General features: G+C 34.6%; 1 protein-coding gene across 1 annotated transcript in view; it reads left to right on the top strand.

Moving 5' to 3' along the window:
• LOC142320220 (stalled ribosome sensor GCN1-like) overlaps window positions 1-14,685 on the top strand; it is a 41,175-nt gene extending 26,490 nt beyond the window's left edge. The window contains exons 7-9 of the mRNA XM_075357913.1: window positions 4,449-4,553; window positions 8,877-9,092; window positions 14,480-14,685. Of these exons, the coding sequence (XP_075214028.1) occupies window positions 4,449-4,553; window positions 8,877-9,092; window positions 14,480-14,668 (510 nt within the window). The 3' untranslated portion in view covers window positions 14,669-14,685. The remainder of the gene's footprint in view (window positions 1-4,448; window positions 4,554-8,876; window positions 9,093-14,479) is intronic.
• The last annotated feature ends 241 nt before the right edge of the window (window positions 14,686-14,926 follow it).

Genomic DNA, 14,926 nt, shown 5'->3' on the forward strand with positions numbered 1-14,926 from the left:
ACTGGGATCAAGTCCTATGAATGTAGAAAGGTTTGTTCTAAAATCTGCGGTAACGTGCAACGACTTGATAGCTTTTATCATGATATATAAAAATTGTAAATTCATCCACCATTGACTAGGACGGTTATAATTTGCTGTGTTTGTTACGTATAGTTTTAGGTCGCGTTGTTAATATTTTATTTACCGTATTTATTAGTTATATTATTTTGAAGTAAAATTTTCTTTTCTACTTATATCTACCGTTGTTTTTCACAGTGCTAAATCATCCCGAAATAATTTTATTTTTGTCAGAAGGTGCAAGGGTTATTTTTTTTTCAAGGTCCGATCGGTCGCGAAATAAAAACCCGTGCAAAAATCGAATGAACCTTTGCACATATGTGTTGCGCAGCGTCTCTAGTATGGTCTTCAATCATGCCGCATCACTTTGTTTTGTTCTGAACACGCAGCTAGCATGTAAACATGTCTACAACAATAGCATCTCCCGCCAAGTGTGAAGTGCGTGCGGTAATTCGATTTCTTCAGGCTGAGGGGTGTAATGCAGCTGAAATTCATCGACGAATAAGTAATGTGTACAGTGAAACTTCAATGAGTGACAGAAAAGTGCGACAACGGTATAGGAATTTTAAAGCAGGACGTACAGATGTTCATGATGCAGGCGGTCAGGGAAGGAAGCGAGTGTCAACCGATGATGGAATTCATGGGGCGTGGCACGACCATCACTGCAGCCTCATACTGCGTGACTCTTCAACTTCTACGAAGGGCAATTCAGAAAAAGTGCAGAGGAATGTTGTCATCAGGCATTAACTTTCTCCATGACAATGCTCGGCCGCACAATGCAGCTATAACAAAGAAGCTCCTGCAGCGTTTTCGTTGGGAAGTGTTTGATCACCCACCATACAGCCTGGACTTGGCTCCATCCGATTTTCACCTCTTTGAGAAATGCTGCTGGCTAGGAGGACAAAATTTTGGCGCAGACATAAAGCTGCAGACCAGCGTAAAAACATGGCTGAAAACACAGGCGACTCCGTTCTATAACGAGGGTATTAGAGAGTTAATACCACATTACGACAAATGTCTAAATCGGAGTGGCAAGTATGTAGAGAATTAGCGTAACTATGTAAGTACTTATTACAAATATAACAATTTTTATTTTCACTGTGGTTTTAATTTCGTGACTGATCGGACCTTGAGAAAAAAATAACCCTTGTATGTTAATTCTTTTTTTGTTCTTAATGTATCTATATAGTTCACGGTGTTTGTTTTGTTTGATAATGTTTTAATCTTTTATAATTTCTTTTATAACATCCATAATGAAACCTTATCTATCATTTGGAAATGAAATTTGAATTTCTAGAATTCTTGATGCAAGAATAATGTAATTTCTTCAGTACTTCCTATGATTCTTCGTTATTAAAAAAAATGTTAAAACGATTCTGTTTTTTTTTTTTAGAATATATAACGTAATTCTACACAAAATCATGAAAATTTTAATATAATATTCTCGTGGAAACATTCTTTCACTCATCGGCTATTGAATTTTACATCTCAAAAACTTAAAACGCATTTTCCCGAAAAACAACATTTCACAAAAATGGATTTAAAAAATTCCATATTTATGATAGTGTCAAAATTTTCATAATTTTGTATTCTATTAGAAACAGTGAAAACCAGAAAAAATGATTTTTCTTGCTTATTTTTATGATATCGTTTCATAGACATGTATTTTCAATATCATGTATTCGCTTTTTTGAATGCTCTTCTGATAATTTCAAAGTTTATTACTATTGGCTGTTTTTTTATGAAGGAGATAACTGTGTTAAATTTTATGACGCGTATATGTTTGTTAAAAATTTGTTTGTAATTTTATTAAATTTAGTGAAAAATAAAACAGCTCGTAACAATATTTTAATTATTGTAAAATTTCTAATTAGATTTGGGTAGGTAGATAGCGTAGATAGATAGATTACTATGTAAGCATATAAATCAGCGATATAAAATTTCCCTTCTCAGAACAAAACTGTCGACAAATTTGTTACGAAGAAGAGATTTTGTTGGAATTTTACTTCTGTATTGAGATCGGTTTTAATTTTTAGTGGCCCTATTCTGATCCGTATTTCACCCTGGATGTCCCGTAATGAAACCTTATACGTCGTTTGGAAAACTGTATTCTTTCAGAGTGGCTTACATATGCAGAAACAGAAGGAATCCTGAAGGTACAAAAATCAAACGCATAAGAAGAGCTGATTGAATGAATACAAGCAATGTTGCGATGTAAAATTCACGTTTATTTTGCCTGGTTTCAACCTCCTCCCTTAAACACACGTTTCTTCTAGATTAAACTGATCTAAATTGTGGAACATATCCGTAATTAACAACATTATTATAAAAAATATTTTAAAAAGCATTTTGAGCATCACTCTTACATTTCAACTACTTTGGCGTACCCAGTTTGAAAGCTGGTATTCATTGTAACTGCTAAAATAGACGGAGCATGCAGGAAAGTTAAGGAAAATTTTGGGGTACATAAATTAAAATCTAATAATGTGTTAAACAAAGATGGTACACCGATTTATAATACGAAAGGTAAAGTCGATAGATGGGTGAAATATATTGAAGAGTTATACGGAGGAAATGAATTAGAAAATGGTGTTATAGAGGAAGAACAGGAAGTTGAGGAGGATGAAATGGGAGAAACAATACTGAGATCTGAATTTAAGAGCGCATTAAAAGATTTGAATGGCAGAAAGGCTCCTGGAATAGACGGTATACCTGTAGAATTACTGCGCAGTGCAGGTGAGGAAGCGATTGATAGATTATACAAACTGGTGTGTAATATTTATGAAAAAGGGGAATTTCCGTCAGACTTCAAAAAAATGATACCAAAGAAAGCAGGGGCAAATAAATGTGAAGAATACAGAAGAATTAGCTTAACTAGTCACACATCAAAAATCTTAACTAGTATTCTATACAGAAGAATTGAGAGGAGAGTGGAACAAGTGTTAGGAGAAGACCAATTTGGTTTCAGGAAAAGTATAGGGACAAGGGAAGCAATTTTAGGCCTCAGATTAATAGTAGAAGGAAGATTAAAGAAAAACAAACCAACATACTTGGCGTTTATAGACCTAGAAAAGGCATTCGACAACGTAGACCGGAATAAAATGTTCACCATTTTAAAAAAATTAGGGTTCAAATACAGATATAGAAGAACGATTGCCAATATTTGCAGGAACCAAACAGCAACAGTAATAATTGAAGAACGTAAGAAAGGTAGTCCGACAAGGATGTTCCCTATCCCCGTTACTTTTTAATCTTTACATGGAACTAGCAGTTAATGATGTAAACGAACAATTTAGATTCGGAGTAACAGTACAAGGTGAAAAGATAAAGATGCTACGATTTGCTGATGATATAGTAATTCTAGCCGAGAGTAAAAAGGATTTATAAGAAACAATGAACGGCACGGATGAAGTCCTACGCATGAAAATAAACAAGAACCAGACAAAAGTAATGAATTGTATTAGAAATAACAAAGATGGACCACTGAATTTGAAAATAAGAGGAGAAAAGATTACGGAGGTAGAAGAATTTTGTTATTTGGGAAGTAGAATTACTAAAGATCAATGAAGCAGGAGCGATATAAAATGCCGAATAGCACAAGCGAAATGAGCCTTCAGTCAGAAATATAATTTGTTTACATCAAAAATTAATTTAAATGTCAGGAAAAAGATTTTTGAAAGTATATGTTTGGAGTGTCGCTTTATATGGAAATGAAACTTGGTCGATCTGAGTATCTGAGGAGAAAAGATTAGAAGCTTTTGAAATGCGTTGCTAAAGGAGAATGTTAAAAATTAACGGGTGGATAAAGTGACAAATGAAGAGGTACTGCAGCAAATAGATGAAGAAAGAAGCATTTGGAAAAATATAGTTAAAAGAAGAAACAGACTTATAGGCCACATACTAAGGCATCCTGAAATAATCGCTTTAATATTTTCCAATATTAAAGCGGACAGGTAGAAGGAAAAAATTGTGTATCTTGGAGAGCTGCATCAAACCAGTCAAATTACTGGACAAAAAAAAAATTGTAACATTGTGTATACACTCTTCCTCGTAAGCGTTTTGCGAGTAACATTTAGAGTGATGCAGCAAACAGAATATTATTTCTAATGAATCCCACACTAATAGAATTACAGCTATTAAACTGTTAATTCATCGGGATACCGTTTCAAAATCAATCTCGTTTCTCTATCAACTACCCTTGTATTTCTTTACCGTACACTAGACACATTATGATTGATTTCTCTATTTCACTTGATAATTTTAATAACATAGAAATAAAATTGATTTTTTTCAATCGGTTGTGTCATGCCGATTGCAAGAAATTTGATAACTTAACATTTCATATCTGCCTGTAATTTTTTTTTTTTTTAAGATTTTATATTTGTTTCTAGGTTCCAATAGCGATGAATGGTGTTAGAGGGTGTGGTTATTTATTTCAATATTTAATGCAGATTAAACAGACACTACCTCAACCGTTATTGACTCCATTCGTTCGAGTGAGTAGATTGATTTTTCATTATGATTAATATATATATTATGTTTTTAATTGTTTTATACAGCTTGTTATTTTTATTATCAAAAAGGAGATTCTGAAGAGCTGAATTATTTTAATAGCTTATTTTATATTGTATTTTAGTGAATTTTCTATATAATGGGTCTAATCAATCTAGAACGGCCGACCAAGTTTGTTATCTTACGTTAGTTACAAGTAGAGTTAGAACTTGGTCATCCAGAGATTACTCTGTATATGTTTTGAGTAAAGAAATTTTGAAATATTTATTACTGTGATTTTGTTAGTCGTAAAAAATTGAATCAATATTTTTGATAAATAATATTATTAAAAAAAAAATATTTCAGCTATATAAGGAAATGTACACAGATATACAGGGTGATTCAGGAGGATAAGGCAATCAATACTTTGACAACTCATTCTAAAGGCTAAAAAGTAGAAAAAATTTTATATAAATATAGATCCGAAAACACTTCTTTTATACAGGTTGAAAGATTTCGCCCGAGTTTCAGTTCCTCCGGGTAAATTAAGGTTTTCTGAAATTCTGGGAAGGTTAAGGGGCAAATTCGATTGTTCCTTATGGTTTTTGCACTGGGAAATTGAAAAAAATTGGTCCCAGAACTGTATCTATTCTAGTTTCTAAGATATCCCATGTAAAACGCCAAAAATAGTTGTGTGTATATATATGTACAGAGTGATTCAGAAGGATAGGGCAATACTTTGATAACACTATCTAGAGGCTAAAAATAAGAAAAAAGTTCATATAAACAGGTCCGAAAACACTTCATTAGCGAGTTATACAGGGTGAAAGATTTCACCCGAGTTTCACATCCTCTGGATAAATTAATGATTTCTGAAATTCTGGGAAGGTCAATTAAGGGGCAAATTCGATTGTTCCTTATGGTTTTTGCACTGGGAAATTGAAAAAAATTGGTCCCAGAACTGTATCTATTCTAGTTTCTAAGATATCCCATGTAAAACGCCAAAAATAGTTGTGTGTATATATATGTACAGAGTGATTCAGAAGGATAGGGCAATACTTTGATAACACTATCTAGAGGCTAAAAATAAGAAAAAAGTTCATATAAACAGGTCCGAAAACACTTCATTAGCGAGTTATACAGGGTGAAAGATTTCACCCGAGTTTCACATCCTCTGGATAAATTAATGATTTCTGAAATTCTGGGAAGGTCAATTAAGGGGCAAATTCGATTGTTTCTTATGGTTTTTGAGCTGGGAAATCGAAAAAAATAGGCCCCAGAACTGTTTCTCTCTTAATTTCTAAAATGCCAAAAATAGGGTCGAAAAACACATTTTTTACGCTTGAACAAAAAAATGTGTTTGAAGAACACATTTCAAACGTAAAAAATGTGTTTTGACCCTATTTTTGGCGTTTTACATGGTATAATTTAGAAATTATGAGAGATACAGTTCTGGGACCAATTTTTTTCGATTTCCCAGCTCAAAAACCATAAGAAACAATTGAATTTGCCCCTTAATTGACCTTCTCAGAATTTCAGAAAGCCTTAACTAACCTGGAGGAACTGCAACTCGGGCAAAATCTTTCATCCTGTATAACTCGCTAACAAAGCGTTTTCGGACTTACGTTTATATGAACTTTTTTCTTATTTTTAGCCTCTAGAATGAGTTGTCAAAGTATTGCCCTATCCTCCTGAATCATTCTGTATATATATGTATATATATATATAGAATGATTATATATATACAAATTCGATTGTTTCTTACGGTTTTTGAGCTGGGAAATTGAAAAAAAATAGGTCCCAGAACTATTTCTCTCTTAATTTTTAAAATACCCATGTAAAATGCCAAAAATAGGGTTGAAAAACACATTTTTTTTTACATTTGACGTACAATAACGTTGTTAAATTGGCGATAAATCGTACATTTGTTAAACATAAATTGTAGAGAATTTAATTTTGAGAAGATTGATGTAAATAATGTCAGAAAACAAATAAAATTTTAAACATGTCGATTTTTATTAACAACAAAACCGATGAAAACTTAGAAGAAAATGTTACAAAAAAAAAGAAAACAGATGTGTGTAAGTAGGTACAATAATTTTAGACCTACGGAAAACAAGTTGGCAACACTGATTTTTTTCATCACAATTTGTTTAAATACTACTCATTGTTTCAGTTAATTGTGGTAACATGTTAAATAACCATTCGCTGATCAATCGTGCTTGCAGTATTACGTCGAATTCTTATCGTAAAAATTTCAGAAAACTGTTAAGAAGTGTAATTTTGTATTCACTTTACAGTGCATAAAAATCAAGTTTGTAAAAAAAGTGGAATTCTGTTTAGTTTTGTTTTGAAAAATGCTGCGTATCTTCACTTATGCCGAATATGCCGACGTGATTTTCATCTATGGATTTTGCAATGGAAGTGCTGCGGCAGCAGTTAACGGAATATCGACATAGGTATCCTGGTCATGTTGTAAGAATCGTAAAATATTTATTATAATTTTTAATAATCTTCTTGAGAACGGTACATTTCCCAGCGCTCATATTTCATCTGAACGACAAGCAAATCACGTGGATGAAGGTGAAAACATTCTGCAGATGGTTCAACGTAGTCCGGCAACGATTACACGATTAATTGCAACACAGCGTAATATTTCACAAAGTAGAGTATGGAAGATTTAAAATAATAATGGATTGCATCCTTTTCATATTCAGAAAGTTCAACATCTCCAGCCTGTAGTCCGGCAACGAGCACACAATTAATTGCAACACGGCTCAATATTTCAATTAAACAACCAATTTAACATCGTTATTGTACGTCAAACGTAAAAAAATGTGTTTTTGACCCTATTTTTGGCGTTTTACATGGGATATCTTAGAAACTAAGAGAGATACAGTTCCGGGACCTATTTTTTTTCAATTTCCTATCTCAAAAACCATAAGAAATAATTGAATTTGCCCGTTAATTGACCTTCCCGGAATTTCAGAAAGCCCTAATTTACCCGGAGGAACTTAAAATCGGGTGAAATCTTTCACCCTGAATAACTCCCTAACTAAGCGTTTTCAGACCTATGTTTATATATGAATTTTTTTCTTATTTTTAGCCTCTAGAATGAGTTGTGAAAGTATTGCCCTATCCTTCTGAATCAGCCTGTATAGCGCGTCGATGATACCGACTTAACAAATTTACACACCTGACGCTTAGTAGTGCAAATGAATTTATCCCTCTTAACATGTGGAAAGCTAAGCCGATCTGCTGTTCCCTGGCAGGACAAAAACTACTGCAATCCGCTAAAGAATTGTCACACAGGTTTAGGTAATTTCAATCAAAGGCCTATACAAGAGAATTGCTCTCTGCCGTACAGAACGCAAGAGCTGTATGCATCGAGTGTTACGGTGTGCTAAACATAAATCACGGCTGAATTATGTGGATACAGTTTCTCAGACGACACAGTCGCCTGTCGTACGGAGAAATGTTTGAGCCATAGTAGATCAAGACAATCTCCACAGTTGATCGGACTTCACCGCCGGTTGATGTGGCAAAGATGTTTGTCAGTTTTTCCTACATTGTCGTTTAGTTCTGGGTTTGTGAGGTATAAGGTGCAGGGTAGAGTATCCTGTTTGTTATTGGAGACTCGCGAAATGAATTAATCATTCCCTTTTCTTTTGACGATCTACTGTATGCCTCGAGTAATTCCCGTGACACTTTCCTCTAGAAATAAAGGCTTATTTTTTTATCTCAACTTCTGGATACTGCACTATGATATCTTTAGTCTAATTACAATAAGTATTCTCTTTTCTAGATTCTCGGTCAGAAACATCGGTGTAACCAAGAAGAATAAGCATTCTGTATTGAAATCCGGTAAAGATAAATCGTGCCCCTCAAGTGATCGTCTTAGCTATTTGACCTGTGCAAGTCGATGGAATGAACGGTTAACGGTCATCTAGTGTGGTACCGTGAGAAACTCCCTAATTAGCCCTGAATAATGCGGTTTCCACAAGGTAAATCATCTGTCGATCATGTAGTGGCCCTTAATTTGTTATTCATCTAAAAGACACATTCTTGTCATACAATCAGGTATTGATTCGCAAAACAACATATTTTCTTTGATCGATCTGTCCCTATCGCATTCATATCTCGCAAAACATAACAACTTAGAAATGACCACATCAACTGACTTATTACCGTCTAGACCACATCAACTGACTTATTACCGTCTACCCCCTGTGTAATATCGACCTAACAATTTTTGCATTGTTTTATTTTATACCGTAATGTGTAATTTTGCATATATTTTTTTTATAAATGTACCATTTTAATTTCAGACAATGAATCACAGCAGCAATGAGATGAAACAGTTGGTCGCGAGAGTTTGTTCATATTTGGCACGGGTCGAACCGGATCTTGCTCCTGAATTTTTGAGAGCTGCCATACCTATGCTTGTCAACGGTACTAAAGAGAAAAATAGTTACGTTAAGGCAAACAGTGAATTATCACTAGTCGCTGTTCTTAGATTGAGACAGGGTGATACTGTTCAACAGGTGAGATAAGTATAATATTATTTGTTAAATTATTTTTTACCGCAATATAAATTGTTTTATTCAGAATATATTAATGAATAACTTGCATAGTTAATTACACCTAATTGATGTGCCTCGAATTTTGGTATTTTGATGTGCACTGTCGCTTTTAAATACGATCCTTTAACTGTTTAGCGCCAGTCATTTTTTCACAGTATTTATTAAAAATGCACCACCCTCTCCTTTCTTACGCGTAAAAATTATGAATTGGACAACGTAATTACGTTGTCCAATTCATTACCAATTACTAAATTAATTACTAATTTTAAATAAATTTAGATTTTACATTTGTAGAGATAAAAAGTGATTTAGAGGCCAACACCGTACACACGTACATACAAACATTTAACGTCTGGAAAATTTCCATTTGGTAAAGATTCGGTGCTAATCATATAGCCCAAATTGGACCGTTTTCAGTGTAGTGCTATCTAGACGGGAAAGTAAAAAGCATAATTGAAAACCAGTGTTTCTTCCAAACCTTCATTTCTGCACGGCAAAAAGTTTTTTAAAAATTTAATTATTTTTAGATTAGGACAAATGTGGACTCTCGGGATGGTGGTCGAGGGTTTTCCCAGATCATTTTTTCCAATCTATCCCTTCTGTCAACATCGCAGTTTGCGGCCTGGCGTTTGTCATGGAGAAGGATTACATCTCTGATGGCCGTACCCTATCTTTTTGTTTCGGTCGGTGGTTTTTGGTTGACTGTAGCAGCCGGCAATTTTAAGCTACGTTCACAGTTCGTTGAACTGTTGAAATCAACGATTAAAACTTTCTTCGAGTCAAAAAAATCATTGCAAGAACTTTTCTGGCCGACAGACAGGTTTTGGTCTTCAATGGACAGCCCTCACTCATCCTTCCTTTGCCGCCCCTTACTCATCATTTTTGATTCCAGAGAGTAATGATAGACCTTCATCTCATCAAATGTGACGATTGTCCCCATCTTGCCAAAATCGATTAAGAAGTCTCTTACAGATCTCCAACCTGACCTGTTTTTGATTTTGGTCGATAACCTCTGAATAGCACAAGCGAAACGAGCCTTCAGTCAGAAATATAATTTGTTAACATCAAAAATTAATTTAATGTCAGGAAAAAATTTTTGAAAGTATATGTTTGGAGTGTCGTTTTATATGGAAGTGAAGCTTGGACGATCAGAGTATCTGAGAAGAAAAGATTAGAAGCTTTTGAAATGTGGTGCTATAGGAGAATGTTAAAAATCAGACGGGTGGATAAAGTGACAAATGAAGAGGTGTATAGGCCACATACTAAGGCATCCTGGAATAGTCGCTTTAATATTGGAAGGACAGGTAGAAGGAAAAAATTGTGTAGGCAGGCCACGTTTGGAATATGTAAAACAAATTGTTAGGGATGTAGGATGTAGAGGGTATACTGAAATGAAACGACTAGCACTAGATAGGGAATCTTGGAGAGCCGCATCAAACCAGTCAAATGACTGAAGACAAAAAAAAACCTCAGAACCCATCGAACATAAATTTTTTTAAACTACTCCTGTAGTTGATACCCACTTCTGATGCGATTTTAACAGTGAACCAGCTGTAAGCTCTCAAATGGCACAGATGTGATTTGTGACCTTGGGCATCGATCAGGACTTTTGTTGTCTACACTATCTTGCCCGCACTTAAATTATTTGGCCCACATATACACTCGGTTCTGAGACGGTGTAGCGTCCCCAAACTGTACCTTTAAAAGAGTTAAAATTTCTGCAGGTTTAATGCTTCTGTTAATTAAAAACTTTATGATTATACATCGGGCAATAGACGACTTTCTCACTCGTGACTGTACTGATGACAGAACAGAGCACGGAACTAACCAACCTGGTTTCTCCTATCTAGCACACCGAATATTATTCCCTTACTCCACTATCCAGCTCTAGTGTAGATTAGGTATTTTTGGATAGTTTATATAATACAGGGTTACCCTGTTTTTTTTTGTTTTTTTTTTGTCTTCAGTCATTTGACTGGTTTGATGCAACTCTCCAAGATTCCCTATCTAGTGCTAGTCGTTTCATTTCAGTATACCCTCTACATCATACATCCCCAACAATTTGTTTTACATACTCCAAACGTGGCCTGCCTACACAATTTTTCCCTTATACCTGTCCTTCCAATATTAAAGCGACTATTCCAGGATGCCTTATTATGTGGCCTATAAGTCTGTCTCTTCTTTTAACTATATTTTTCCAAATGCTACTTTCTTCATCTATTTGCCGCAATACCTCTTCATTTGTCACTTTATCCACCCATCTGATTTTTAACATTCTCCTATAGCACCACATTTCAAAAGCTTCTAATCTTTTCTTCTCAGATACTCCGATTGTCAAAGTTTCACTTCCATATAAAGCGACACTCCAAACATACACTTTCAAAAATCTTTTCCTGACATTTAAATTCATTTTTGATGTAAACAAATTATATTTCTTACTTAAGGCTCGTTTAGCTTGTGCTATTCGGCATTTTATATCGCTCCTGCTTCGTCCATCTTTAGTAATTTTACTTCCCAAATAACAAAATTCTTCTACTTCCATAATCTTTTCTCCTCCTATTTTCACATTCAGTGGTCCATCTTTGTTATTTCTACTACATTTCATTACTATTGTTTTGTTCTTGTTTATTTTCATGCGATAGTTTTTGCGTAGGACTTCATCTATGCCGTTCATTGTTTCTTCTAAATCCTTTTTACTCTCGGCTAGAATTACTATATCATCAGCAAATCGTAGCATCTTTATCTTTTCACCTTGTACTGTTACTCCGAATCTAAATTGTTCTTTAACATCATTAACTGCTAGTTCCATGTAAAGATTAAAAAGTAACGGAGATAGGGAATATCCTTGTCGGACTCCCTTTCTTATTAGGGCTTCTTTCTTATGTTCTTCAATTGTTATTGTTGCTGTTTGGTTCCTGTACATGTTAGCAATTGTTCTTCTATCTCTGTATTTGAACCCTAATTTTTTTAAAATGCTGAACATTTTATTCCAGTCTACGTTATCGAAAGCCTTTTCTAGGTCTATAAACGCCAAGTATGTTGGTTTGTTTTTCTTTAATCTTACTTCTACTATTAATCTGAGGCCTAAAATTGCTTCCCTTGTCCCTATACTTTTCCTGAAACCAAATTGGTCTTCTCCTAACACTTCTTCCACTCTCCTCTCAATTCTTCTGTATAAAATTCTAGTTAAGATTTTTGATGCATGACTAGTTAAACTAATTGTTCTGTATTCTTCACATTTATCTGCCCCTGCTTTCTTTGGTATCATAACTGTAACACTTTTTTTGAAGTCTGATGGAAATTCCCCATTTTCATAAATATTACACACCAGTTTGTATAATCTATCAATCGCTTCCTCACCTGCACTGCGCAGTAATTCTACAGGTATTCCATCTATTCCAGGAGCCTTTCTGCCATTTAAATCTTTTAATGCTCTCTTAAATTCAGATCTCAGTATTGTTTCTCCCATTTCATCCTCCTCAACTTCCTGTTCTTCCTCTATAACACCATTTTCTAATTCATTTCCTCCGTATAACTCTTCAATATATTCCACCCATCTATCGACTTTACCTTTCGTATTATATATTGGTGTACCATCTTTGTTTAACACATTATTACATTTTAATTTATGTACCCCAAAATTTTCCTTAACTTTCCTGTATGCTCCGTCTATTTTACCAATGTTCATTTTTCTTTCCACTTCTGAACACTTTTCTTTAATCCACTCTTCTTTCACCAGTTTGCACTTCCTGTTTATAGCATTTCTTAATTGCCGATAGTTCCTTTTACTTTCTTCATCACTAGCATTCTTATATTTTCTACGTTCATCCATCAGCTGCAATATATAGTCTGAAACCCAAGGTTTTCTACCAGTTCTCTTTATTCCGCCTAAGTTTGCTTCTGCTGATTTAAGAATTTCCTTTTTAACATTCTCCCATTCTTCTTCTACATTTTCTACCTTATCTTTTTTACTCAGACCTCTTGCGATGTCCTCCTCAAAAATCTTCTTTACCTCCTCTTCCTCAAGCTTCTCTAAATTCCACCGATTCATCTGACACCTTTTCTTTAGGTTTTTAAACCCCAATCTACATTTCATTATCACCAAATTATGGTCGCTATCAATGTCTGCTCCAGGGTAAGTTTTGCAGTCGAGTTGATTTCTAAATCTTTGCTTAACCATGATATAATCTATCTGATACCTTGCAGTATCGCCTGGCTTTTTCCAAGTGTATATTCTTCTATTATGATTTTTAAATTGGGTGTTGGCAATTACTAAATTATACTTCGTGCAAAACTCTATAAGTCGGTCCCCTCTTTCATTCCTTTTGCCCAGCCCGTATTCACCCACTATATTTCCTTCCTTGCCTTCTCCAATGCTTGCATTCCAATCTCCAACTATTATTAAATTTTCATCTCCTTTTACGTGTTTAATTGCTTCATCAATCTCTTCATATACACACTCTACCTCATCATCATCATGGGCGCTTGTAGGCATATAGACGTTAACAATCGTTGTCGGTTTAGGTTTTGATTTTATCCTTATTACAATGATTCTATTGCTATGCGTTTTGAAATACTCCACTCTCCTCCCTATCTTCTTGTTCATCACGAAACCTACTCCTGCCTGCCCATTATTTGACGCTGAGTTAATTACTCTAAAATCACCTGACCAAAAGTCGCCTTCCTCTTCCCACCGAACCTCACTAATTCCTACTATATCCACATTTGTCCTACCCATTTCCCTTTTTAAATTTTCTAGCCTACCAACCTTTTTTAAGCTTCTAACATTCCACGCTCCGACTCGTAGAATGTTACTTTTTAATTTTCTGGTGACCCCTTCCGTAGTAGTCCCCACCCGGAGATCCGAACGGGGGACTATTTTACCTCCGGAATATTTTACCAAGGAAGGCGCCTCCATTATTGCTATGTGAAAATGCAGAGAGCCACATTTTCTTGGAAAAAAAGCAGCTGTAGTTTTCCATTGCTTTCAGCTGCGCAGTACTCAGAGGACTGAGTGATGTTGATACGGCCGTTTAAGTCGTCCTGACTCACGCCCCTAACAACTACTGAAAGAGCTGTTGCCCTCTTTCGGGAATCATTCCTTAGTCTGGCTCTCAACAGATACCTCTTCGATATGTTTGCACCTTCGGTCCAGCTACTCTGTATCCCTGAGCACTCAAGCCCCCTCACCAACGGCAAGGTCTCATGATTCATAGAGGAGGGGTTACCCTGTATTAAATACTAAATAATTTTTAGCGTTTAAATCAAGAGATTATTATACAAGTTATAATTTTTTTTTATTTTAAATAAATGTTTAAAATGTTTACGTTATTTATTTTCGGTTACAGAGTTGTATGAATCTTTTGGAAATTGGAGCACGTGAATCGCTGAGCGACGTAATTACAAAAGTTTTAAGAAAAGTAGCGATTCAACCAGAAGGTAAAGAAGAAGAGCTAGACGATACACTTTTACTTGATCGACGCATCGTATTTTCTTTTTTGTTTATTATGATTATTATAATATTTCCATACACATAATTCATGTATCACTTCTATTTTTTATATGTACAACTGATTATTGATCGATTGTAATTAGATTAATTAAAAAAAATTAATATGTCTGTGATATATTTAAAAGTTGTAATTAAAAGAAACATCTATTTTATTTTAAAAACCGATGGTTTACTTTGTTTGTTTAAAAGAACTGTTCTTAATAAATTATAACTATTGTAATGGAATTAAATTATTGTTATTATTATTACCGTTCATTATTTTATTAAAATAAACTTGTATTAA

Source organism: Lycorma delicatula, chromosome 2 (assembly GCF_047948215.1).
Source record: "Lycorma delicatula isolate Av1 chromosome 2, ASM4794821v1, whole genome shotgun sequence".
Lineage (NCBI taxonomy): Eukaryota > Metazoa > Arthropoda > Insecta > Hemiptera > Fulgoridae > Lycorma > Lycorma delicatula.